The sequence below is a fragment of the Spermophilus citellus genome (genome assembly GCF_964194105.1).
Source record: "Spermophilus citellus genome assembly, chromosome: 10".
Taxonomy (NCBI): domain Eukaryota; kingdom Metazoa; phylum Chordata; class Mammalia; order Rodentia; family Sciuridae; genus Spermophilus; species Spermophilus citellus.
Genome location: NC_138197.1, coordinates 65,437,873 through 65,465,599, shown reverse-complemented (window position 1 = coordinate 65,465,599; position 27,727 = coordinate 65,437,873). Strand labels below are relative to the sequence as shown.

Below are 27,727 nucleotides of genomic sequence, written 5' to 3'. Positions count from 1 at the left end.
TATCCATTCATCCACTGAAGGACATCTAGGTTGGCTCCACAGTTTAGCTATTGTGAATTGTGCTGCTATAAACATTGATGTGGCTGTGTCCCTGTAATATGCTGTTTTTAGGTCCTTTGGGTATAGTCCGAGGAGAGGGATAGCTGGGTCAAATGGTGGCTCTATTCCCAGTTTTCCAAGGAATCTCCATACTGCTTTCCAAATTGGCTGCACGAATTTGCAGTCCCATCAGCAATGTATGAGTGTACCTTTTTCCCAGCATCCTCCCCAGCACTTGTTGTTGTTTGTCTTCATAATGGCTGCCATTCTAACTGGAGTGAGATGGTATCTTAGAGTAGTTTTAATTTGCATTTCTCTGATTGCTAGAGATGATGAGCATTTTTTCGTATATTTGTTGATTGATTGTATGTCCTCTTCTGAGAAGTGTCTGTTCAGGTCCTTGGCCCATTTATTGATTGGATTATTTGTGGGTTTTTTTTTTTTTTTTTTGGTGCTTATCTTGTTCAGCTCTTTATGTACCCTAGAGATTAGAGTTCTATCTGATGTGTGAGGGGTAAAAATTTGTTCTCAGAATGTAGGCTCCCTTTTCACTTCACATATTATTTCTTTTGCTGAGAAAAAACATTTTAGTTTGAATCCATCCCATGTGTTGATTCTTGATCTTAATTCTTGTGCTATAGGAGTCTTATTAAGGAAGTTGGGGCCTAGCCCCACGTGATGGAGATTAGGGCCTACTTTTTCTTCTATTAGATGTCTCTGGTTTAATCCCTATATCCTTGATCCATTTTGAGTTAACTTTTGTGCATGGTGAGAGAGAGGGATTCAATTTCATTTTGTTGCATATGGACTTCCAGTTTTCCCAACACCATTTGTTGAAGATGCTATCCTTTCTCCAGTGCATGGTTGTGGCAACTTTGTCTAATATAAGGTAGTTGTAATTTTGTGGGTTAGTCTCTGTGTCCTCCATTCTGTACCATTGGCCTACTAGCCTGTTTTGGTGCCAGTACAATGCTGTTTTATTATTATTGCTCTGTAGTATAGTTTAAGGTCTGGTATAGCGATGCCACCTATTTCACTCTTCCTGCTTAGAATTGCTTTAGCTATTCTGGGTCTCTTATTTTTCCAGATGAATTTCATGATTGCTTTTTCTATTTCTATGAGGAATGCCATTGGGATTTTGATTGGAATTGCACTGAATCTGTAGAGTGCTTTTGGTAGTATGGTCATTTTAATAATATTAAGTCTGCCTATCCATGAGCAAGGTAGATCTTTCCATCTTCTAAGGTCTTCTTCTATTTCTCTCTTTACGGTTCTATAGTTTTCATTATAAAGATCTTTCAACTTTTTTGTTAGGTTGATTCCCAAGTTTTTTTTTTTTTTTTTTTGAGGATATTGTGAATGGGGTAGTTTTCTTCATTTCCTTTTCAGAGGATTTGTCACCGATATACAGAAATGCCTTTGATTTATGGGTGTTGATTTTATATCCTGCCACTTTGCTGAATTCATTTACTAGTTCTAGAAGTTTCTTGGTAGAGTTTTTTGGGTCTTCTAGGTATAGAATCTTATCATCATCAAATAGTGCTAGTTTAAATTCTTCTTTTCCTATAGTTATTCCTTTAATTTCTTTTGTCTAATTGGTCTGGCCAGTATTTCAAGAACTATATTGAATAGTAGTGGTGATAGAGGGCATCCCTGTTTTGTTCCAGATTTTAGAGGGAATGCCTTTAGTTTTTCTCCATTTAGAATGATTCTGGCCTGAGGCTTAGTGTAGATAGCTTTTACAATGTTGAGGAAAGTTCCTATGATCCCTTTTTTTTCTAGTGTTTTGAACATAAAGGGGTGCTGTATTTTATCAAATGCTTTTTCTGCATGTATCGAGATAATCATATGGTTCTTATCTTCAAGTCTATTGATGTGATGAATTACATTTATTGATTTCCATATGTTGAACCAACCTTGCATCCCAGGAATGAATCCCACTTAATCATGGTGCACAATCTTTTTGATACGTGTTTGTATCCGATTTGCCAGAATTTTATTGAGGATTTTTGCATCTATATTCATTAGAGATATTGGTCTGAAGTTTTCTTTCTTTGAGGTGTCTTTGTCTGGTTTTGGAATCAGGAAGATATTGGCCTCATAGAATGAATTTGGAAGTACTCCCTCTTTTTCTATTTCCTAAAATAGATTGTAGAGTATTGGAATTAGTTCTTCTTTAAAGGTCTTGTAAAACTCTGCTGTATATTCATCCGGTCCTGGGTTTTTCTTGGTTGGTAGTCTTTTGATGGCTTCTTCTATTTCCTCAATTGATATTGGTCTGTTTAAGTTGTGTGTATCCTCCTGACTCAATCTGGGCAGATCATATGAATTAAGGAATTTATTGATGCCTTCACTATCTTCTATTTTATTAGAGTATAAGGTTTCAAAATAATTTCTAATTATCTTCTGTATTTCTGTAGTGTCTATTACGATATTGCCTTTTTCATCCCGTAAGCTAGTAATTTGGGTTCTCTCTCTTCTTTGTTAGCATGGCTAAGGGTCTGTCAATCTTATTTATTTTTTCAAAGAATCAACTTTTAGTTTTGTCAACTTTTTCAATTATTTCTTTTGTTTTGATTTCATTGATTTCAGCCCTGATCTTAATTATTTCTTGCCTTCTACTGCATTTTCTGCTGATTTGTTCTTCTTTTTCTAAGGCTTTGAGATGTAGTATGAGGTCACTTATTTGTTGGCTTTTTCTTCTTTTAAGGAATGAACTCCATGTAATGAATTTTCCTCTTAGTACAGCTTTCATAGTGTCCCAGAGATTTTGATATGTTGTGTCCGAGTTTTCATTTATCTCTAAGAATTTTTTAATTTCCTCTTTGATGTTTTCTGTAACCCATTGTTCATTCAGTAGCATATTGTTCATTCTCCATGTGATGCAGGAATTTTTCTTCCTTATTTTATCATTGATTTCCAATTTCATTCCATTTTGATCGGATAAAATGCATGGTAGTATCTCTACTCCTTTGTATTTGCTAAGAGTTGCCCTGTGATATAATATATGATCTATTTTTGAGAAGGATCCATATGCTGCTGAGAAAAACCTGTATCTGCTTGATGTTGGTTGATATATTCTATATATGTCAAAGAAGTCTAAGTTATTAATTGTGTTATTGAGTTCTAGTTTCTTTATTCAACTTTTGTTTGGAAGATCTGTCCAGTGATGAGAAAGGTGTGTTAAAATCACCCATGATTATTGTGTTGTGGTCCATTTGACTCTTGAACTTGAGAAGGGTTTGATGAACATATATATGCCCCAAGCAATTGTGCAGCTATTAATGATTGTTATGTCTTATTGGTGTATGGTTCCCTTGAGCAGTATGTAGTGTCCTTCTTTATCCCTTTTGATTAAAATAGACTTCAAGCCAAAGTTATTTGATGTGAGTATGGACACCCCTGCTTGCTTCCAAGGTCCATGGGAGTGGTATGATTTTTCCCAAACTTTCACCTTCAGTCTGTGTATATCTTTTCCTATCAGATGGGTCTCCTATAGGTAGCATATTGTTGGATCTTTTTTTTAATCCAGTCTACTAGCCTATGTCTTCTTTTGATTGGTGAATTTAAGCCATTAACATTTAGGGTTACTATTGAGATACGGCTTGTATTTCCAGCCATATTTGTTTATTTTTGTTATTTAACTTGATTTTTTTTCCTCTTTGATCAGTTTTTCCTTTAGTGTACTACCTCCCACTGTTGGTTTTCATTGTTATTTTTCATTTCCTCTTCATGTAATGTTTTGCCAAGGATGTTTTGAAGCACCAGTTTTCTAGCTGCAAATTCTTTTAACTTTTATTTATTGTGGAAGGTTTTTATTTCATCTTCAAACCTGAAGCTTAATTTTGCTGAATACAAGATTCTTGGTTGGAACCCATTATCTTTCAGCATTTGAAATATGTTGTTCCAGATCTTCTAGCTTTCAGAGTCTGTGTTGAAAGATCAGCCACTAACCTAATGGATTTACTATTAAATATAATCTGCTTCCTTTCTCTTGTGGCTTTTAAAATTCTCTCCTTGTTCTGTATGTTGGGTATCTTCATTATAATGTGTCTTGGTGTGGATCTCTTGTGATTTTTCACATTTGGCATCCTGAAGGTTTCTAGAATTTGGATTTCTGTTTCATTCTTCATGTCTGGGACGTTTTCTAATATTATTTCATTGAACAGTTTGCTCATTCCTTTGGTCTGGACCTCTATACCTTCCCAATAACTCTTAGATTTGGTCTCTTTATGCTATCTCATATTTCTTGGATATTCTGCTCGTGTTTCTTATCAGTTTCACTGTGCTGTCTACACTCTTTTCGAGATGATATACTTTGTCTTCGTTGTTTGATATTTTATCTTCTAAGTGTTCTACTCTGCTGGTGATACTCTCATTTGAGTTTTTAATTTGGTTTATTATTTCCTTCACTTCTAGGATTTCTGTTTGTTTTTTTTATAACCTCTATCTCCCTGTAGAGTTGCTTCTTTGTTTATGTAATTCATTGTCAAAATGATCTTTCATTGCCTGCATTTGCTGTCTAAAGTCTTCCTTGAGACTCCAGATCATATGAACCATGTATATTCTGAAATCTTTATCTGACATTCCTTCTGCTGCAGATGTTACCTCTTCTAATGTTGAGTTGTCCTGCATTGTTTGTGGTCCTTTCTTTCCTTGTCTTTATACTGCTCACGTTTCTTTCCAGTTCTTGGTGATTGTTGTGTTAATGCTTTTCCCCTATATATTTATATTGCTCTTGTGTAGTTCCAAAATCTCTCTTATCAGCCACAGAACCGCACTGGTAACCACACCCACCGATAGATGGAGAGTGAAGTTTTCCAAGATGGATTCCATCCGTTTCCCGAGTAGGGTGTTTGGTGTTGTGGGGGGTGCTGGGGTTACCTGTGCTGTGTTCAGAACTCAGTCTGGTGACCAACAAGCAAAGCCTCTGCTTTCTGCGCCGCCCGTGCTGCACCACTTTCCATCTGCCTAAGTTTTGGATTTTTTTATGTTGTTTGCATAGAAACCACCAAGACAGTAAGAAGGTATAAAAGAGAAGTATCACTGTGGCTGTTGTGCAAACTAGAGACCATGAAGTGCATGAATGGAGACAGAAAGACAGTTTAAGATGTGACCACAGACTAGCAATTGGTGCAGCCAATATGAAAGCAGTATGGAGATTCCTTGGAAATAATATAATAAAGCAGAGGGATGGGAGGGAAAGGGAGGGGGCAGGGGATTAGCAAGGATGATGGAATGTAATGGACATCATTATCCAAAGTGCATGTATGAAGACACAAATTGGGTGTCAACATACTTTATATACAGAGATATGAAAAATTGTGGTATATATGTGTAATAAGAATTGTAATGCATTCCGCTGTCATTTTTTTAATCAATAAAAAAATGATGTGACCACAAAAGTTACAGAAGTTTCAGGGGCTCAAATTTAGATGTAGGAGCAAGGATTACGAAAACCTGGATTTGGGATAGATGGTAATGAAGAGAATATGAGAGGCGAGAGGCAGGGATCATTGTGGCTCCAGGTTTGGGATATGAACCACTAAGTGGACACAATGATGGGATGAACAATAGAACAAGTTGAGGTTCAGAAAACAAGAATTTGTTTTGAGACACGTAAAGTTTGGGAAGTGAATCAGACAACCAAGTGAAGAGGTGAGCAGGCAGGTGCAAAGCAAGGTGAACGCAGGAAGTGGAGACAGGTAGGCGGAAGCTGTCACCAGACAGATGGTATGCGAGGCTCAGGATGACCAGGATCCCCTAAGGAACAAGTTGATATGGGGAAGAGGCCAGTGACCTAAGTCCTGGGCACTCCAAAGTTTAGAGGCCAGAAGAAGAAAAAAAAACTAGAAAGCAAGTGAGTTTTGAGCAAAAACTCAAGATGAAGTTGCATTGTGGAGCCAGGGAAAGAAACCCAGGAAGGAACCTTGCCCAGAGCTACTGAGATAAGCATGAGCTCCACGGAAAAGTGCCGGGAGCCTGTGTGACTCATGACGAGCGAAAGTGCTCTGCCATATGGTCCCGCTCATATAAGTGCACTTAGACTACTTAATGATCTGAGCATTGGCCCTGTTCATTAGCACCATGGCTCAGCTTCAAAGGTGCCTCGTCCCTGGGCAGCCTCCTGCAACACGAAAGGCTCCAACGAGCAGGCTTTGCAAATTGGAAGTGATTAGCACTCGCAGCAAAGAGAACCAGGTTTGTGAGGGCAGGACAGAACCACTCTAGAGGCTTCTACATTTTTTCTAACCCAGAGCCTGAGAGAAGAAAATGAATAGCAGTTGAGTCATTATTATTCATGTTTCACTCATGAGGAAACTGAGGCACCAAGAGGTTACGTGACTTCACCCAAGACCACACAGCAAGTGAATGAAAGCACCAAGATCCTCAAACCCAGGAATCTCATGGAAAAGAGCAAATTACTGACCATTTTGCTTTGCTGCCTTTCCCAAACCAAATGCATAGTATTAGTGTCAGCTCACAAAATTCTATGACGAGCTGACTTTTAACCAAAAACGGCCATTCTTCCTTCCCTTTTAAAATATTTGACTGTCAAATAAAGACTGAATATATTCAAGGTATGTTATGTGACTTCATTAGACACAGTGTAATGATTAACACATCTGTCACCACTCATCCAATATCTTAGATCCCCAGAATTTACTCACCTGTAACTTAAATGTTACATCTTTTGACCATATCTCTTCGTTTTCCTTCCTCCTAATCCCTGGAAACCATTATTCTACTTTCTACTTCTCCGAGTTTGACTTTTTTAGATTCCATGCATAAGTGAGATCATGCAGTATGTGTCATTGGCTTATTTAACATAATATCTTCTAGATTTGACCATCCTGTTAAAATTGGCAGGATTTCCTTCTTTTTATGGCTGAATAAAAAACTAAGTGCCACAATTTCTTTCTCCATTCATCATCAATGGACACATATTGTTTCCATATTTTTTTCTATTGTGAATAATTCTGCAATGAACATAGGGGTAAAGATACCTCTTCAATATATTGATTTCATTTTCTTTGGATATACAGCCAGAAATGGGGTTGCTAGATCATATAGCCTTACTTTTAGCACATATATATATATATTTTTAGGAACCTCCATACTGTTTTCCATAATGGCTGGACAATTTATATTCCCACCACCGGTGTACAAGCTTTCCTTTTCCTCCACACCCTACCAACACTTGTTACCTCTTATCAACTTAGTGATATGAACACTAAGAGAAACTAAAAGCCAGTCCTTTCACCAGCATGATAAAGTCAATAACATCTTTTTTGGAGACTTCTCCACTCTCATGCCATAGAGGGCAAAGGCACAAGGACACTGGTTGTTTCTTGGTAAACAGGTACATATACATCTAGTCACTTGAAAAAACTGATGTCAAAAAGTCCTAACTTGCAGGGCAGTTATAAAGATTTGATGGCACAATATAAATAGAAGCACTGAACACAAGCCCTGCATACTTAATACACCCTTCTTTTCCCTTCTCTTTTAGAATGTCCTGCTGAGCCTTGGAAGTTAGAATAACAGAAGGGGTTACTCATCAATAGCTTTTTTTGGTTTGTTCAAGTTTTCATCCAGAAAGGAGAAAAAACAGTCTAGAAGGAGGTGGTTCTTCAAAATTTCATGTGTTATTTTTAAAACGTAACAAAAATTTTGTATATTTGCAGAATAATAAGAATTGTTTAATATACAATGTTTTACATTTACCTCCAACTAAATTACTTTGCTTTTTCTGAAATTTTTAGAAATATTTTTCTCAACATATGGTGGCTTCATTTCCACATTGCTATTTACCTGGGATATGACAACACTTAACAACGCATGAACTTGTGAGGTCTTATTAAGGTTGCAAAGTGGTTTCATACATTTGGGCCATTATTCTCTCATGTCTACAACATCTTAACATCTTGGGGGTTACTACACAACAGCCCAGTCTGCAGTCTTGGTTCCAAAATAATTTAAACTATGAGTTTTCCATCCAAAAAAAAAACATTACTTTCTATCACACCTATATGGAGCCTCCTGACCACCTGTATGCCAAAGAAACATAATCTGCAATCTTGCTTCCCAAGATGAATGTGTTATAGTTAGAAGAGTAACATAAATGCTACAAATATGGAAATGTTTTTCCAGTAAAAAGACATTGATCAAGAATGATTCTAAGTGAAATGGAATGACAGAAGTAAATAGACTGATTATTTTATCATTTGAAAAGACTTGAATGTATTAATTCAAAGAAGCCAAAGCCATACTACAAAATATGGCTGCTCACAATGTATTTAGTATAATTAGGAAGATAATTTAGCCCTTAAAACATCTTTTAATGAACTAGCATTATTTTCATCAGACAGTGTTTGTCTTCAGGTAGTGCCATGTTCTCCCTTTCATTATGTGAACATACTTATATTATTCAAAGATCTCCAGATGCTGTAAGCACCTTGAGCAACATGTGAAGTCACTGGAATCTTATTTTCATTATTTTGTCATCAAAATCCCTTTACCAAACATTTTTTTTTTACCAAAACTCTCTCTAGGAAGGCAGGATGGGAAGTGCTCGTTTATGGATCCTGACATACAGTAGGCCACAGACAAGTAGGAAATAAATTTTTCTTTCAGATGCTAGCATACACCAATTAATTATTTTTAGCAAGTCTTGTAGACTAACCAATGAACTAAAAGTTAGACTTTTAACAAAAAAATTTTTGGGACCCTAATACACACCAGCTAGTTGCAGACAGACAAGAAAAACTGGGCCTATCCTCCCAGAAAGGTAAGTAAAGGTGCTGTTCAAACACAAAACAAGTAATTCTTACCCTGACTGGATGGGAGGAGCTTATAAGGAGTCAGAAAGGGCCTCTTGGAGGCAGGATCATCACCTGAAGGATGAGGAAGCATCAATAAATACAATAGACAAACATAAGGGATGGTGTTAGGCAGCAGAAAGATCAGTAGGAGGCATCAGACCTGAGTCCCACAATTACCTGTGCAACAAGTAGAGTCTAACCTGGACCATGCCACCCGACCTTTCTAGGTCTCTTTTTTCCTTATGTATGACATGGAATGGTTAGATCACTCAGTGGCATCAGAACTTTGGGAGCTTTGTAAAAGTACTATCTTTTCCAGAAATGTGGTTTTAATTGGTGGATATCGGTGTTTTTTTTTTAATATATTTTTTTAGTTGTAGATGAACACGATATCTTTCTTTATTTTTATATGGTGCTGAAGATCAAACCCAGGGCCTCACATTTGGGAGGCAAGCACTGCACCACTGAGCAATAAGTGTTCCTTTTAAAGCCTCTCCAGATAGAGGCAGAAGGATTGCAAAATCAAGGCCAGCCTTGGACAACTTGGCAAGACCCTGTCTCAAAAGAGTTGGATATATAACTCAGAGGTAGAGTGCCCCTGGGTTCAATACCCAGTGCTAAAAAAAATAAACAAACAGGATCTGCAGATGATTCCAATCTGCAGCCAGGGCTGAGAATCATTGGATGAGGTGATCCCTCAAGTCCCTGACATCTTAGGTCTATGGTTCTCTATCCTTGGTACACAATAACATCCTCTGGGGAATTTGAAAGAGCACATCGTAAACTGCATTCCACACAGTTTTGGGGGCTCAAGCATCTTATAATATTAAAAGTTCCCAGGCTGATTCAAAGCTGCAACCAATGTTGACAATCACTATTCCAGATACTGTTAAAACTTCAGTGTCCTATTACAGACAATGAAGGATGGAAAAAGAAAAACTTGTAAGTTTCTCCCTCATTATTCCTGTATCAAGTTAAAAAGAGAACTGAATGCCAGTGGCCACTGTTGAATTTTAAATGGGATTAACAACACAGTAGGTTGATTTTGGATGTGTGCACCATTCATGTTGATGCATGACAGGTCGCAAATGTCCATCCAAAATGCTCTCAACTCTAAATTTAAAAGTCAGTGGAATACTTCCATAAAATGACTCCATGGTGTGTTCTGTGCACTACTTAGTTAGAATTTGATTTGCATGGTTGACTGTAACATGAACATTACATTCCTTACCCCAGAGGTTACTTAAATCCACTTATTAGGCAATGGTGAACTAAACAAACAGTAATTAGAAACTCTGCAGACTACCTTTTAAATCTGTTGCTAAATTATATTTTTCCTGCACCAAAGCCCATACACACAGCATGTCCACAAGCATCACAAAACCAAAGCCCAAGAAATATTTACGTTAATAAGGGCATAAGCTACCTCTGGGCCTTCACACACTTCCCTGGGATTCTGCAGGGAAATAAGCACTGCCTTAGAAGAGGACCATTCATTACTGGTATTTCTCACATCTGGGTAAATAAAGTACTGCCCACATGTGGTTAGAAATCCCAGGTGAAAATGAATTCTCCACGGGCCTGGAAATGAAGAACACCGCTGACAGACTGCCTCATTTCCTGAAATGAGTCAGAAAATGAAAGTAATTCTTCAGAAAAAGAACATCTGCACCGTGGCACAGCTTATAGAATAATACCAGATGATACCTGTGGCTAAGAGGCTGGGCCTGGGGAAGAAGAAGGACTTGGAAGGAGACTGAAGCTATGAACCGCACTTAATTTCACAGCAGCATGGTTAGCTTGGAGGGTCTGCAAATCCAATGAGCGGGGAAGGCATCCTGGTCTCCACTGTAAATCTTGATTAGCAGTACCACTGCTCACATTCCATTAGAGAGCTGGCCCCTGGCCAAAGGGAAGAAGCAGCCAGAAAGGATTCATGTGCCCTCGTGGACATGGAGAGAGCAATTCTTACAAGAAAAACTATTTTACTTAACTAAAAATAGGCTATACCTGTTAATTATTCAGACAGACCCTTCTTCCTGAGCAGGACTACAGAATAGAGATGACCTCATGCCACCAAGGAAAGGCCCTTTCTTCATACGGCACAAGGAGGGAAGGAACAGGCATATGGTCAGATACTAGGGGTATCAGACTGAAATACCTTTCACAATTCTAGTCAAGACCAAAAAAGAGGAGGCTGGAAAACAGACCATTTTCACCTAAATCAGAGGGTGGTTGATTTTATTAGGTGGCTTATCACTATTCTTTCCATCTTGGGTTTTTAAAAGGAATTCAATTGCACTGTTTGTAGTGGCACAGAGGGGTGAACACAGAAACGAACTAAATGCCCACTAATAGGTGACTAGTTGAATTAGAATCTGATGCATACAAGATGGATATGCGGCCCTCCATAACACCAGTGTGCAAAGACAGAGCTGTATTTCTATGATACATTAACACATGGGGAAAAAAGAAATCACACCTGGCTTCTGAATAACACACATTTCTGGAAATCTTTTTAAAGAAGTTGCCCGGTGTTGGAGAGGGTTAGGAGAAAGTATTATTTTTCCTTTAAAACCTTTCAATACAGTTTGAATTATCTTTTCATGTACCTGCCTCCTCCCCCTTATAATAACAGACATTAACTTGTTAGAGGGCTATTTTTAGTTTCTTCTGCATACTAGTCTCTTCATATGTAATTTAAAGCAAATCAGTGCTATTTTAAATAGGTGTTATGGAATTATGACTCCCCAAAATCCATGTTGCAGTCCTGCTAGTCCCTCTGGATGTGACTGTATTTGAAGACAGGGCCTAGGAAGTGATGATTAAGTTAAAATAAGGCTACTGAGGTGGGGCCAGATCCAATCAGACTGGTTGGTGTCTTCATAAGAGGAGGAAAATGGACCATGGAAAGGGACACTGAGGGCCTAGGCACCCTAAGGAAAGACCAGGTGGGGACACAGAGGAAATAGCTACCTGCAAGTGCAGGAGGTGCCTCGGAAGAGACCAAATGTACTGATACCTTGACCTTGGCCTTCCAGCCTCCAAGGGGCACCAAGAGGTTACGTGACTCACCCAAATCAGAGGTCTGTGTTGATATTCTGCTCTCAATGTTAATGATCTATTTAAGAACCATTTAATCTTTGGTTCAACACCAGGTTCCCACATTTACTATGTCACTGGAGGATTCTTAAAATAAGTTCAAAATTCAACAAAATTACCCAAAGGGATTGAATGAGAAAGACATAACTGATTACTTTTTTGCCAGAATCAACAGAAACTTCCCAGTAAACAAAGAGACCAAGATGAAGAGAGCAGCTGGCAGTCAAACAAATTAGTAGGCTAAGAACAAAGAATAGGGAATGCAAACTCACCAGTATAATTTGCTGACTGCTGATAGACATTAGCCAAGACACATGTGTATTCAACACCAAAAACAAGTAACATCTTAGAAGCAAACAGCAAAGAAGAAAGTTAGACGTAAAAGTGGGAAGAAAGGAATTCCTTTAAGGAGAGATAAAGACAACATACAGCAGGAGACAGGATAACCAGGTTTATCTTTGAGAAGTAATGTTAGAGGTGGTTTTGGGTTTTTGCAGTTTTCTGTATTTTCCAAAATTTCTACAATGACTCATATATATAACACTTTCAGTTGGAAAAAGATGCCACACAACAGTAGTCAGTGATAGGAAAGTTATCAGCAGGTTAAATCCAGGTCAAAATCATTCACCTTGTTATACACTTGATGCACAAAGACAGCATACCATGTGTGCTACCTTTTCCTGAAGAGAGTGTCCCAAGGCATGCCACTTGAGTCAAAATTCTCCCTTTATTATATTGAAACTTCTCTTTTATTTGTGCTATGCCAGAAAGTATACATTTCAGATTAGATGCACCAAAAATATGTTCTGTCCAAGCCAGGAAGCAGTAATTGATAGATGTGTTGGACGTACAAGTGCCCACCTGGATCGCATTCACGGCTGTTTTCAAGATATCTATGCTGCCTCAGCAAACACCAGGTTCATCATATTTGTGATATTTATGGGTAAACTAGAAGCAAGGATTTCCAAGTCACAGACTCAGTTTAATGTCATACAGACTGATAACTGCCATTTACCATCCATGTCATCATGAGCACTCCTGACCTCAATGTCTTCTCAAATAAATGGGGATAAGAATAACTATGTCATGAGTCTTAAACAGGATGATATTTGCAAAATCAGAAATGGAGAATCCATAGTGTTGACAACAGGAATTCAATCCCTATCATTAGCTACCCTCCTTTTCCCTCTTTAGATCAAGTGTTTAATCCAGAAAAGCAACAGTGAAGCACTAAAAATAACCCACTATCTATAATTAATAAAGTTATCAAGATAGGAGTATGGGAAAATATTCTACACTCTTCTAATTTGTTCCTCAGAAGCCCTCACCATAAGGTTCAAGACAGTTTTCCAATTCTTTGTTCCTCAATGACAGAGGAATCAGAATTTTCTGTGTCCCTAATATGCCTTGAAATCATGAAGTCACTCTTCAATTTGTAGTTCAACATTCCCATTTTCAAATCTTGCATTCCTTTTAATATATTTATGGGACCTCAGAGCCCTCTGCAAGTTCCCTCCATGTTCTACTAGCTAGAATCCCTCAGAGCAGAGCTAAGCATAGAGCATATGATCATGCATCCCCTGTGTTCAACTTTGAAAAACACAACAGAGTATTATGCTTCTGAAGGTTACTTGACTCTGGGTGACTGATGGAATGCATGGCATTCCTGAGACAGATCCAAGTGTCACCTACAGGGCCCTCCAGGCCTGCTTAGCAAACTTTAGGCAAACTTTGCCTTGAGATTACCTACTTTGATTAGCAAACTGATAGTATCTCAAGTTGCAACAGATCAACACTGCACTAAGCCTCACCCCACTTTAAAGAGGTCCCCTTTCTTTGCAAAAGATGGACTCCTGTTCTTGATTTTCCTTGAGTGAGTTACTAAATGAAGGAGAGTGGAAATCTTCAGCTGTTTGGGATTTCCTTCATGCAGGTAAATGGTATGAACAGAACTCCACTACCCTCAGGCTGGAAAACACAAGTTTACTCTTTCAGTAAACATGTACATGAGCTCAGTACTAAGTACTTCAAGAGTAAGCCACTCCTGCCTTATGGAAGGAAAAATATAAACAATCTGTCACAGTGCAATAAGTTCTAGAACACAGGTATACAGAGGGTTATTCGGCTGCACACTGAGTAGAGGAGGAGGATGCAGAACTTGCCTGGGCAGGATTCTAAGAGCTACGTAATTCACACATCTCTGTACCCGCTGCTGACTTAGAGTGTCTCTGGGGGCTTAAAGCTGTTGCAGTCTTTTAATGAAGTCTATTTAATACCATTGCCATTGAACCTTGGTTACTGTACTTGCTTTCCTGTTCTCTTCACATAGTCACCTCCTCAGTTTATTTTCAGAATAAAACATATGGTGCTTCCATTCTCTCTCCAGTCTTTCAACCTCATAATGTTTCCTGCCCTGGAGAGCTGCTTTCACTACCAGCGAAAGAACATGATAATGGCTTCATTGGAGCAAATAAAGAGGCAGAAATGAGCCCGCTTGCTGAAAGGAACTGGAAAAGGGTGTATAGAGCCATTATCAGAAGCCCCATTGTGACCAGGCCCTTGGTGGCTCCAGCTGGTGAGTTCCTGCCCAGCAGTTGCCGAGGTTCATCCCTGCCAATCACAGCTGGAAACAGTATCTTCAGATCATTTTCTGTCCCCTGCTCCTGGCCTCACCCATTTCTAGTGGCTTACTTGTCAAACAGTGGTTCTTAATCTTTCCTAGATCATGCCATCTTTGGCAAAATCTGGTGAAATCCAAGGACCCTCTCCCTAGAGAAATTCTCAAAAGCACAAAAACACAACTTCTGGGAACAACAACAACAACAACAAAAAACCTAAACCCATGCACAACATGCACAAATGCCAAGAGGGGAGAATACTGTTCAGCTCAAATATTTTTGATCTTCTACCATGTGCCAAACACCAGGAAATCCCACTTCAAATTCAGCTCCTCCTCATCCCGAATGTCACACCTCTCTCCTAGACCCTGCCTTTGTTCCTTGGAAGGCCTCTGCAGGGAGCACTTGTACCCCAGTTATCTTCCCAGGAAACAGCTATCCAGTAGTTCAAGCATCACCTCTTGAAGGAAAATCATGAAAACATTGTAAGCCTATCATCCCAACTCCCAAAACAAACTGATTGCTTCCTTCTTTCTGCCCTACGGCACTCCGGCACTCCGTAGGTGCCTGTAGTAGAGGTCTACAACATTCATCACTCCCATGTAGTTACAAGCCTTTCTCCTTCAGTTAAACTACACACAGAAGGGCATAAGCTGTAACTTAATTATCTTTTATATCCAACTTCTAGTAAAGTCTCCATCCTGGGAAAAAAAAAAAGCGGGGGGGACATTTTATTGGAGGAAACAGACACAAATCAGATACTTTTTTTTTAATATTCATTTTTCAGTTCTCGGCGGACACAACATCTTTGTTTGTATGTGGTGCTGAGGATCGAACCTTGGGCCACACGCATGTCAGGCGAGCGCACTACTGCTTGAGCGACATTCCCAGCCCCACAAATCAGATACGTTTAATACAGGCATCCTGATGCCCAACCTGATGGAATGAGCACTTACAATAAATAGAGGAGTGATAGTAAATCAGACAAAAGTGAGGTAGACAGTCCAGGGGACAGCAAGACAGTCTGTTCAGGAAATTCAGTACTTCAGGCTTTGTAGTGATCAAAGATAGGCAGAGAGAAAGAATAAGGGATGAAGAGAGAGAACTAAAGAGGGATGAGGTGAAAGAGGGCAATGAGTAGGGTGCAGTGGAACTTGGATTTATTCCACAGAGGTGAGACGTTCCTGATTTCACCCCATTTTTTCACTTAGAAAGATACCAAATGATTATGGTAGAAAATGAAAATACAAACAAACAAACAAACAAAAACCCCAAATATGTCACCTCATTCTATGGAGACAAACACTTTACTTTTTTTGATCTTTATGTTATTTAACCATGATACATGTGTTTGTGACCATGGTTGTGCTTTGATTTTGTTAAAATGTATTAAGCCTTTACAAGGATAGATACTATGCTGAATAAACTATATGCCTTAAATAATTTAATCCTCAAAATGATTCTTAATAATTCCCAGTTATTTATTATAATTCATTTTTAAGAAGAGGACATAGTGAAGCAGGGAGGGAGACCAACTATCTAATACCACACAGCTAATAAGTAGCAGAGAAGAGATTTCACTTTAGAAGAAGCTTCAAAACTTCTGGGATGGATGGATTGATTGATTTTTGATTTTTGTTTATCTTGGTTCTTCTCCCTTGCTTAATTTGTAAGATATATGAATCAGTTTTTCCAATATTCTCTGAAAAATATCTTTGGGATCTTGGCTAGCAGTAGAATAATCCTGGAAAAATGGACTTTACTATGTTGTCTTCTCATAGAAGAGCACAGAAAACCCATGGCATTTATTTCGGTCTTCCCACAGTCCTGGCAAAGTTTATAGTTTTCCTCATTGAAGGCCTGTAAATTTAGGAGGGTGAAACATGCAGAAACATGCTTTGGACAGAAAAATCTAGTGACAGTATGGAGGAGGATGGATCTGAGAAGACTGGAAGGAGGAAATGCAGACTAAGAAGTGGTCACAGATAATGCAAGACACAAAACCCTAGAGCCCTGGCAGAGACAGCTGGGAGGACAGGAGAATGACTCAGAAAGCAGAATTTAGAGGATGTGGTGTCAGCTAATGTGGGGCAGAAAGAGGAAGCAGTGTGGCATGAGGAGGAGAGGAAGTAGGGGAGTCCGAGTGGAGAGTGGATGCCTTCAGGCAAAGAAAAATTGAAGGGATACATTTTCCAGTGTTCCTGAGGGAGAGGGATAATGATGTCAGCTGTGAACATTAAATTATGGAACACATTCCAGAAGCATACTTTCTACCAGATGCCTTCCTAAGTACTGGGGATCAGGGCAAACCAGAGGTCACAGGACAGGTGGAATGGGGTAAGAGTAAAATGGGGGTGAAGGTTCTAAGTTCCAGGAACAGGGCAGAACTGATGAACTGCAAGTGTGAATGAGATCGTCCCAGGAAAACAGGCACAGTAGAGGGAGAAGAGGACCAAGGTTAGCACTTAAATTAAAAATGTTTTAAAGTTGGGCACAGTGGTGCAGGCCTGTAATCCTAGTGGCTCAGGAAGCTGAGGCAGGAGAATCACAAGTTCAAAGCCAGCCTCAGTAACTCAGTGATGCCCTAAGCAACTCGGCAAGACTGTCTCAAAATTTTTTTTAAAAAATTAAAAAGGCTAAAAGATGTGGCTCAGTGGTTAAGCACCCCTGAATTCAGTCCCTGATACTAAAAAGAAAGTGTTTTCAATGGAGCAGAAGAAGCAGTAGAGCCAAGAGAAACCAGATCTCAGAGGCCAAGAGAAGAGAAGGAATAAATAGCCCATCTTGAGCCCAGACTGCCCTTGGACCTCTCAGAAAGAATGATTTCCTTTTTATAATTTGGAGGTCACTCGACCAATTTTAAACATTAAACAAAATCACATAAAAAGTTCATGATGAGGGTAAGAATTTACATCTCCTGGCTGTCTCTCAGAGCTTTATCCACCAGCCATGTGGAGTTGATGATTAATATTCAATAGGAAGTAAATTTATAATCATGTGCCTGACATTCAAATGTGAAAAGAAATGTTTTCTGCTCAGTACACCAATAATACATTAACATATCTCTAATCTAAAATACATTTATGCATAATTTTATACATTTTATAAATTTCCTGGCAAGAATGACAATAGAACAATATATTTTCACTGCTATATGAAACAAAAGAGAGGAAAGAATGGTTCAGTTAATCAAGGAATTTAATAAGCTTTATAATAAATATCAAACAGTCATTACTTGGGCTATATAAAGGGTGGATGAGGTCAAAAGATGATTATACTTGTAAGAGTTTGTGCCCATATTTATTCTCTGTCAATTACTTACATTTGCATTAGTTTCCTCTATTCATGATTTTTTTTGACCACATTAGGATTCAAGAAATCAAATTTGTTTCTTCTGATTTATATATGGGCAGTAATAATAAGATTTTGTAATGATTAATAGGAATAACAATCAAATAAATGCCCTTCTTGGGTACCAATGCAATGACAGACAGACAGATATGAAAATAAATTATCTGAACTGCCTTAGGTAAATGGGGTTGGGAAAGCTAGGGAAGACCGGAATCTAAAATAATTATTGTGGCAGTGCTTGATGAAGTCAGAGAAAGCAAAACACTGTGAATTCTTCATCTTTTGTCATCTTTATTCACAGTGTAGATGTGTATGCACATGTGTACACTCAATTTAATGGCAACCTGATTGTAAGAAGAGATGCAGTAACTTCAAGATTATGGTGGGGAAACTTAGGACGAGATGGAGATGCAAGAACCATTCATCTGGGGAGCTGACAGAGTCACAATTTCCCTCTTCATAACTGCTGCCATTACAATATGTGCTCTAGGGCTGGTCCATTAATTATTATGGTAGAAACTAGTGAGGACCCCCCAGTTTGGGGTGGATAAAAAGTGTTTTTTCTTAATAAAACAAAGAAGACTTTGAGATGATTCTTCCTAAATTAAGAAGACTTTGATTCTCCGCTGACTTTAAGAATAATGTCCACGGAGGAATGCCCACTACAACCTCCTCTGGAGATAGTCCTGCTTTTACCAGAGCAAAGAGTTCCAAGGCAGGAGGTGGCTACTGCAATGGGGGCTCACCTTGTTTGAGTATTCAAAGGTGACCAAAATTAAGCACTGCCAACAGGTTAAACAATCAGTACCAGAACAATAAAAGGAGGAAGAAGAGAGCAGGGATAAGTGAATAAATGATAGGAAACAAGTTGCTATGAAATTAAAAATCCTCATCAGGACTTGAAAATTTATGGTAACAATTTCTTAGGTTTTATAATGCAAAAGATATTTACCTCTGTATCAATAAGTACAATTAAAAAAAAAAAGTTCTAAGCAGGTACGGTGGTGCACACCTATAATCCCAGCAACTTAGGAGGCTAAGGCAGGAGGATAGCAAGTTAGGGCCAGCCTCAGCAACTGAGAAGGACTCTTTCTCAAAATAAAAATTAAAAGGGTTAGGAATGTAGCTCAGTGGTAAAGTGCCCCTGGGTTCAATCCCTAGTACCTCAAAACAAAAGTACTAGCTCCTTCTCAGTTTATTATAAAATGAGAGTTTAAAATTTAAACCCAATCTTAAATGTGGTTATTTTTAAATGTGATTATTTCATGGCTGCCGTTCAGATAAAAACACTGAACAAGACAATAGAATCAGGAAATTTTGCTTTTATGCATTTAAATATATCAAGTTTATTTGTTGATAAAAGAACTTAGTCATAGTGCATATTTCTACTTAATTTTCAACTGGTAACTAGGTCTAATTTTTTATATTTGTAATTTTGGAAAATTTTCATGATCCATATAATCAGTCTACCTAGTGAAAAATTTAATAAAATTTAATAAGCCAAATTTAAAAACACAACAAAATTACTGAAATGTTATTTTCTAAAAATAAACTTACAATGTGACAAAAAGTTGGGTCTATGGGACTAAGATACAGCTTGGTGCCTAGTATGTGTGAAACTCTGGGGTCCATCCCCAGTACCCCCCCCCCCACACACACACACACAAGTTCTGAGAAGTTGTTGCCAGTATCTGCGAAACCTTCAGCAAATTGCGCAGTCCTACGAAGTCCCGATTTCTGGGAGACAACAGAGTGTAGTAGTAAAAGGCATGGACTCAATCCAGAGGCTTAGTTCAAGTCCCCATGCCTACTCCTCCATTTTGCTGATTTATAAGCAAGTTATTTATTCTTTCCCTGCCTCAGATTTTTTGCCTGTAAAAATGGGATCCTAATAGCACCCACCTACCAAGGTTGTTGTGAGGAGTAAATGAAGTGTGCTTAGAAGAGAGCCTGCCACACGGTTGTACTTGCTAATTGAGGACTGGCTTACTATTATATCTTTACCATTATCACCATCAGTATCTCTAACTATCATCTATTTTACGGGCTTTCTGTGAAACAATTTGGGTCTGATGAATCGGTTGGTAAGAGCCGAGTATGGTTTTGGTAAAATATAAAAGACTACTGCTAGTCAAAAGCTGGGGAGAGGTAGTAAGGGGACTGGACTTGGGTCTGCTGATGTTGATATTCCCTCTTCTTATGGTGACCCCAAACCCTAGCTTTTTTTTTTTTTTAAGCAAACTCTACCAAGTAGTACAAATAGGACCATAAATAAATAACCTACCACATTTCCCCACAGAACACAACAAAAACAAAGCAGACATATTCAAAGCATCCAGTCTCCTAGTTTTGTGGCCTAGATTCTTTTGTCAGTGATGACTATGTGAAAACAGGACAGGAAAAGTTATCTTCACTGGGCTGATGTTATGGATCTGAGCAGACACAGTTGTCCCTTAGTACCTGAGGAGGACTGGTCCCAGGGCCCAAATCTTTGGGTGCCAAGTTCCATATATAAAATGGTAAAGTATTTGCCTATAACCTATGTACATCTTCCCATATACTTTAAATCATCTCTAGATTATTTTTTTATTATTTTATTGTTGGTTGTTCAAAACATTACATAGTTCTTAATATACCATATTTCACAGATTGATTCAAGTGGGTTATGAACTCCCATTTTTACCCCATATACAGATTGCTGTGTCACATCAGTTACATTTCCATTGATTTACAAGTTGCCTTTCTAGTGACTGATGTATTCTGCTGTCTATCCCATTCTCCACTGTCCCCTCTCCCCTCCCCTCCCCTTCTCTCTCTCCATCCCCTCTACTATAAATCGTTTCTTCCACTTATATAATTTTTCTCCTACTCCTCCTTTCCTCTTATATGTAATTGTGTATAACCCTGAGGCTCACCTTCCAATTCCATGCAATTTCCCTTAACTCTCACTTTAGGGAAATCTCTAGATTATTTATAATAATATAAGTGAAATGTTAATTGTTGTTATACAGTTGGTTGAATCTGAGGATATGAAACCTAAAGATCAGAGAATAGATGGCACTAACTCCCTGGGCAATAATCACTAACTACCCATCCTTCTTTCTCCTCCTCTTCTTCTCATATCACCTTCAGGAGATATGGACAACTGTATTACAAATTTGGGTTTCAGAATTTTGGAGAAACCTTGGCTACCCCTCCAAACATAACTCCTAAATATTTACCTGGTGCTTTTTCCTTTCTCTACTATCCAACATCCACCAAACTTCTAACTCACTAGACTGATAAATTTGCTGAAATTATTATATGGAGAGTTATGAAGAGCTTTTGCAAATCTAAAACATAAACCATACATTCCTAGCCTCGTTATTAGGGTTATTAATATGCAGTCATGGAACTAGAAAGTTGGGAGGTTCTATCTTGCTTATAACCTAGTTCAAACCCCACATTTTACAAAGGAACTATGATCCCAGTGAACACCTATAACCAAAGTCATCTAACATGTTTATATAAGTTCAGTGGAACACCTTAATTATGCATCCTCCTGTTTTGAGGCCTTAAATCTTTATCATAAGAGGTTATTCACTTAAATCAGAATTCTTAGTATCATTTATCTCCCAACTTGTAATCATATGCCGATTTAGGGATTATACTTAAAATTTTTAAATCCTGTGTTTCTTCCATGGACCCCAATTGCACATTTCCTCATTATTATTGGCATCAACACGACTCTCATAAATTATTCAAAACAATAAATCATTTTATATGATTAAGATTTCTCACTTCTATTTTCTCTGCTCTGCAACTGGATCCGTGGCTGGGGGCCTGCAGGGAGGTAAGAAAAGCAAGCTCTGGGCTCCACTGACTTCAGACGAGAAAGCCTGGTGGGAACACGCATGAGCAGGAGACTCATTACGGCTCCACTCCTTTTCCCAAGATGTGCTCTTCTTCTAAAAAGATAAACACACTCTCTGACACTCACTAGAGGGATATCTTTCATTAGCACATGTTTAGCAAACTAAGTCATAAAAGGACCAATTATAAACAAATAGGTAAATAGTCTTCCCTCTCAATTCTGTGGCCTCAACTTCTACATCTCCTACCTAGGTTCAAGTTGGTGGACTCAGCCTAGGAGACCTTTCAGACAGTTTAGTTGGGCCAAACTCAGAGTCAGCGGTTGAAAATACAAAGAGTCTGTGAAGAAAGAGGGGACTCACCAGAGGGATGCAACCCAACCTCAGGATGTGTGTTGTGTAAGGCCAGGGTTCATTCTGATTAGTAGATGCCTATACCATATTGGCTGTGAAATATTTTTTATCCCACTCAAAATATGCTGACAGACACTAGGTACCATCACTTATTTTCTCTGTATATTCTCATTTTCTTCCCATGACAATATGACATTTATGCAATTAAACAAATATGATACTAAATAACCTGAATTATAGAATGTTCCCTGCCCCTGCAAGGGCCTAGATATATGTCTAGCAATAAAACAAGTTTTTTGACAGAACTAGGAAGGCCAGCCTGTTTTAAAGACAGACACAATAAGCCCTAAATAGGGCTATCAGCATCTACCAAGAATAAGCAAGAAAAACTCAGTGGTAATTTTTCTCCTTAAGGAAGTCTCAAAAGAAAGAGACTGACACCCAAATGAGCCAGGAACCATGACAATCTCCTACCATGTGAATCTTTCCACAAATCCCCAAAGTTGACTTAGAACAAGAGATTAATTTAAGATCAGAGCCTTACTGTAACTCGCCCCTCAGAGCCTATACATATATCTATCTTTAAGTATGTTGATGACAAAACTAGTATATATATACAAAATATAATGAAAATAAAATAAAAATTTATAAAACACTGTTCTCCCCACCACTTCCATATTGTTAACTTGGAATCTTTGCGGGGGAGGGAAGCAAGTATTATTTTGGCTTAATAGAAAATAAATTGCTTCAACAATACTACACTTCATGGGCCCCGAGTATCAAAATTCCTTCATAGTGGTAAAAATGAGTATTTATGGAGAACACCGTCAGCCAGATTTTGGCATTGCCTCTGCCTAACACTGAGGGTACCTCACTTCTCAGAATAGTAGCTAATCAAACAATAGTTGAAATATTACCTAGATTTAAAAATGTTACCTAGACTCCAAAAAAAAAGATTAAGCTTTTTGATATATTTGTGTTTCATTTTTTCTGAAATATTTGTTTAAATAATTTTTTAAAGACTTTATACCACCACCTATTAAATGCAGGATAAATATAGGACTCCAGGGGAGAGGAGTTCAAAGTAGTTAACTTCAAAAATTATGGAAATACAATGCATAGAATTGAGCAGCTAGGTTGTGTATCATAAATCACTGTTTCCAATTGTGGGGTGGTGGGGGCGGCAAGGAGAGAGAAATTGATTAACTATGTGCTCTGCCAGATGAAGCCAGCACTATCATGAGTTTCTTTAAGCCAAAGAAAAGGTAGGAGAGCCCTGTGCCCTTTGCTCCAAGATAAGCCCATGGAAAGTGCTCTCAAACTCTGTTTTTTAATACTGCAATATTCTTTATATCAATACAAACTTTTTTAAAGCATAAGCAGGAGTTAGAGGGAGCATAAGATAGGTTAAACAAATAAAGGTGTAAAAAAATCAAATGAATAAACTAAACATAATGGGCAAGGAGGGTGGGGTATTAATTTTGGTCATCTCTCTCTCCCATAGGACATAAAAAAAAAAAAAAAAAAAGTCCTTGAATCCTTGACAAGTGAAAAAGCCAAGTTTAAAACAGCAGCTTATGACAGTTGAACCAGCTTTATCATACACGGTGAATGGGACTATCCCAACTTTAAAACATGATCATTAACTCCTAGAGACTCTTCTCATTAGGTCACAGAGGTTATATCCCCTCCCCTTGAATCTAGGCAAGTTTGAATCTGGCTTATCCAATAGAATATGATGGAAATGGTGCTGATGACTTGGAAGACTCAGACTTAAAAAACAATACAGCTTCTGTAGGAACTTGGTGCCACACCCTGAGGTTGCCATGCTGGAGAGGCCTCCTGAAGCACTCTGATGAACAGCCCCCACTGAGCCAGCCCTCCAGACATCCCTGGAAAGGTTTCAGAAACACAAAAAAAGCTATCTTAGGCCAGATCATCTGCCAGATACACACCACTCAGCCAAGTTCTGGCTGAATTTCTGTAGAAAATCATGAGAAGTGATAAAATGGCTTTTTGCCTTAAACCACCAAGCTCTAGGACAGCTTGCTATGTGGCAATAGAGTATCACAGACTTTGGAAGAAATGCAAAGATCTAGTTTAACACTGTTTGCTTTTGAGGCAACAGAGACCCAGACTGGTTAAGTACTGTGTCCAAGATCACTAGTTATCAGTAGGGTTAAACAAGAACTGGATCTCTAGACTCTCCACTCTGTTCTTTCGAATAGCTTGCCTTGGTTTCATCACCTTTTCACCATTTCAATTTGTTATTGCACAAACTCAAGAAGTACCAAGGGCATGTTCACAGCAGTTCTGTGCTCTTATTTTTAAATGTCAAGGATAATTACAACATACTTCCTTTTTTATACCTTTACGGAAACACTTTCCCTAGGTAAAACTGGGGAAGAATGACCAACTGGAGAGTACACAATAAACCTCTGATCACAATCTGCATTAGTAATGCAGACTAGTGTTAGCCTCAGAAAGTTTATGTGAAATTTCACTTTCCCTTCCTTTCCACAAGAAATATCTCCAAGTGAACACCACTGTGACTTCAGCTTCCTGGTGACATACAGCTAATGTTTTACTTCATTAGTTAAGACAATCTATGCCCTTGTAATAGATCTAATAAACTAGTCCTTGAGTTTTATTTCTTCAGCTAGCTAAAATATACATTAAAAGATAACATTGAGCTTCCCAGGGTTGGCCTTTTGTGTGAACATATTCCAGAAAACATTTCAAGTCCTCTTTAGGCTCCACATGAACTTGAAATTGCAGATTCACAACTTGCTCAGTAAGCAGCTTTTCCATAAGATACTTTAGTCTTTTGGATACTGTGTTCATTAATTGGTAAAGAAAAGGAAACAATTCCAATGATACAGAAACAAGTCTGGAAGCTGTTTAAAAAGTACTAGACCAAGATAAGCAGGCAACTAGTGCACTGTGAATAACTAGACATCATAGACCCAGATGAATTATCTAGAGAAACAGATTTCATTCAGATGCAGCTTTTCTCTAGACTTACATGAAATATTATCAAGATTTTTGAAAAAAAAAATCAAGTTTATTATCTGATATTCTCTTCCTCCCTTAATTAACCTGAATTCCCTATCTCCTATCCTGAGCATGAAAAAGAAGTCCCTAAATGCCTTAAAATGGGAACATTTTGCCTTACAAATGACTTAGTCCTCAGTAAAACACATTGATTTTCAAATGCATGACAGCACGTTCAAGTATAAGAGGATATGCTAAAAAAGATTTTCCAAATTTGCAACCTTCATAAACTTGCAGAATATTTAATAACCTTGATTCAAAAAGGCAGACAGTAACCCAAAGGAATAAATGTTTCAGAAGAATTACTCAAGATGAAATGCTGATTACAACTTAAAAATATTTGTGAATATTTCATGAACATGATATAGTTAAGTAAATGCCCTGTGTGACACACTCTTTCCTAGATAATGGTTTTTTAATCATGGAAGTTGGGGTTCTACTTCTTTGATATGGAAACTGAAGTTTCAGTTCAATCTAAGGTACTATATTTATAAGGCATTCTGGTTCCTCGACATTATAGTAGCAGGAATAATGCTCTGCATAAGCCTGTAATCCCAAACCTTTCAAAACAGTTTAACCTCCATTCTATTATTTCTTCTTCACAGAAGTTCTATGTGGTGCCTCTGGCAGGTTATGACGACCTTTAGACAACTTAAAAACAAGACAGACTGAGTGACAGGCTACATCACTGGACTGCAATCCTGACTCAGGGAAGCAGCTTCCGTTTCTGCAGTGCAATCGTCATCAAGAAGGAAAGCATTACAGACGGCAGCCTTAAAGTGTCTAAGGCTGATCGAATGGGCCCAGATCAGACACCCCTGAATTGGAGTGAAATTCTAAGACTGACTCCATGGGGACCCATACCTGCTACTCAGTGGCACAACCCTTTGTTAAATGATTTTTGCAGGGTCTTCCCCCATATTCCTTCTGATCAGCTGATTCCAAATTTTTGTTTTGTTCCCCTAAAAAGCTCACTTTTCATTTTCATATATTTTCTTTGCTACCTCATCTATATCCCCTATAAATACAAATGAAAATTCAGCTGTACAACTTGGTAGATGATTTCTTAACTAGGAAGCAGGACAGCACTGTGACAGAAGTACAGAGCGACTCTGTATGTGGGTTTCCTCATCCATAAGTGGATGCCCTGCCACCTGGTCATGATTGTTCTAGGAACCAAGTGAGACACAAGTGCCTTTGTTCATAGTAAAGTGCCACAGCTACACAAAATGAAACTGTTACCACTACATACTTATGCCAGGAAAAGAAAGGACATTTATAGTAGCACTTATCAAATTTTTTCCTTTGTTAACTCATTGATAATACGTCCAGTTGGCCTTCCACTTGGCGATATGTTAGCAGGATTTTCAAGTGAATGAAACAAATCAATGGAATGAGATGACATAGATTAAGAAATAAAATTCATAAATAAAATCAATATATTAGTTAATCAAACATTTATACTGTTCTTATTTTTTTTTATACTGGTATCCATAACTGGATGCTCTGAACTAAACTGTATCCCCCCTCCACCCCCAGAATTTGGATCTGAAAGTTCTAATGCTCAGCCTGACAGCCCTTGGTAGGGCCGTTAGGAGGGTAACTAGGATTAGATGAGGTCAGAAGGGCACCTCTCTCAACATGGGACTAATGTCCTCACAGGAGGAGGCAGGAGTAGCCACCAAGTAGCCAGGAAGAGAGCCCGCAGCAGGGACTAACCATGCCCGCACCCTACTCAAACTCATACTCCCAGCCTGCAGGACTGTAGGAACATAAATCTGTGTTTAAGCCTACCCATTTTGTTACGGTGATTCAGGTGAACTAAGAAGCACCTTCCTTAGTGATTAAGCCTAAATTCCAATCGCACCTTACACATTTATCTGCTATATGACTTTAGGCAAATTACTTAACTTTCCTACTTCTCGATTTTGTCATGTGTAAAATGTGTATTATATCAAAAACTACTCAATAGCATGGTTATGACTACTAAACATGTTAATACATAGTATTTACAATTATGCCCGACGCTTAATATATGTTGCTCTTTTATGTAACTTCATAGCCTTTAATAATACCAGGAATAGAGCAGACACTTAACCCCTGAGCTGATGGATTTCACTGCAAAGCAGGATGGAACTGAGCCGCGTGAAGCCATCTAGTCTAGCCCCATTTGACTAAAATAAAACAACCAGACCAATCACTGCCTTGCTTACTTTTAAACATTCTCTGGGGAAAAAAGTTTATATTTGGAACTCATTAAGTGCTTAACAATCTATACCATTCAGTCAATGATAACGAACTCCCTAAATACAATAGGATTCCCTCTAATATCCATTTCCACAGCTGGTAAGTCTACATTCTTACAGGCTACTGGTCAGCTTTCTCTTTCAAAGTCTAACTACTTCAGTACCACTGCTCTCTCTTCACAGTTTAGCAATGTTTATTTTGACCTGAATTCTCAAATATAGAAGTATTTCAAGCACTCTATTGACCTAGGTTAAAAAAATCCCAAAGAACTCAAAAAAGGATTACC

At 38.3% G+C, this 27,727-nt stretch overlaps 1 protein-coding gene across 2 annotated transcripts in view; it reads right to left on the bottom strand.

Annotated features, from left to right (window-relative positions):
• ANO6 (anoctamin 6) overlaps positions 1-27,727 on the bottom strand; it is a 202,438-nt gene that overhangs the window by 155,102 nt on the left and 19,609 nt on the right. The window contains exon 2 of one of the 2 annotated variants that reach the window (XM_081310060.1): positions 8,874-8,936. The exons of the other annotated variant lie outside the window; for it this stretch is intronic. Within the exon in view, the coding sequence (XP_081166186.1) occupies positions 8,874-8,936 (63 nt within the window). The remainder of the gene's footprint in view (positions 1-8,873; positions 8,937-27,727) is intronic. 2 annotated transcript variants of the gene reach the window in all.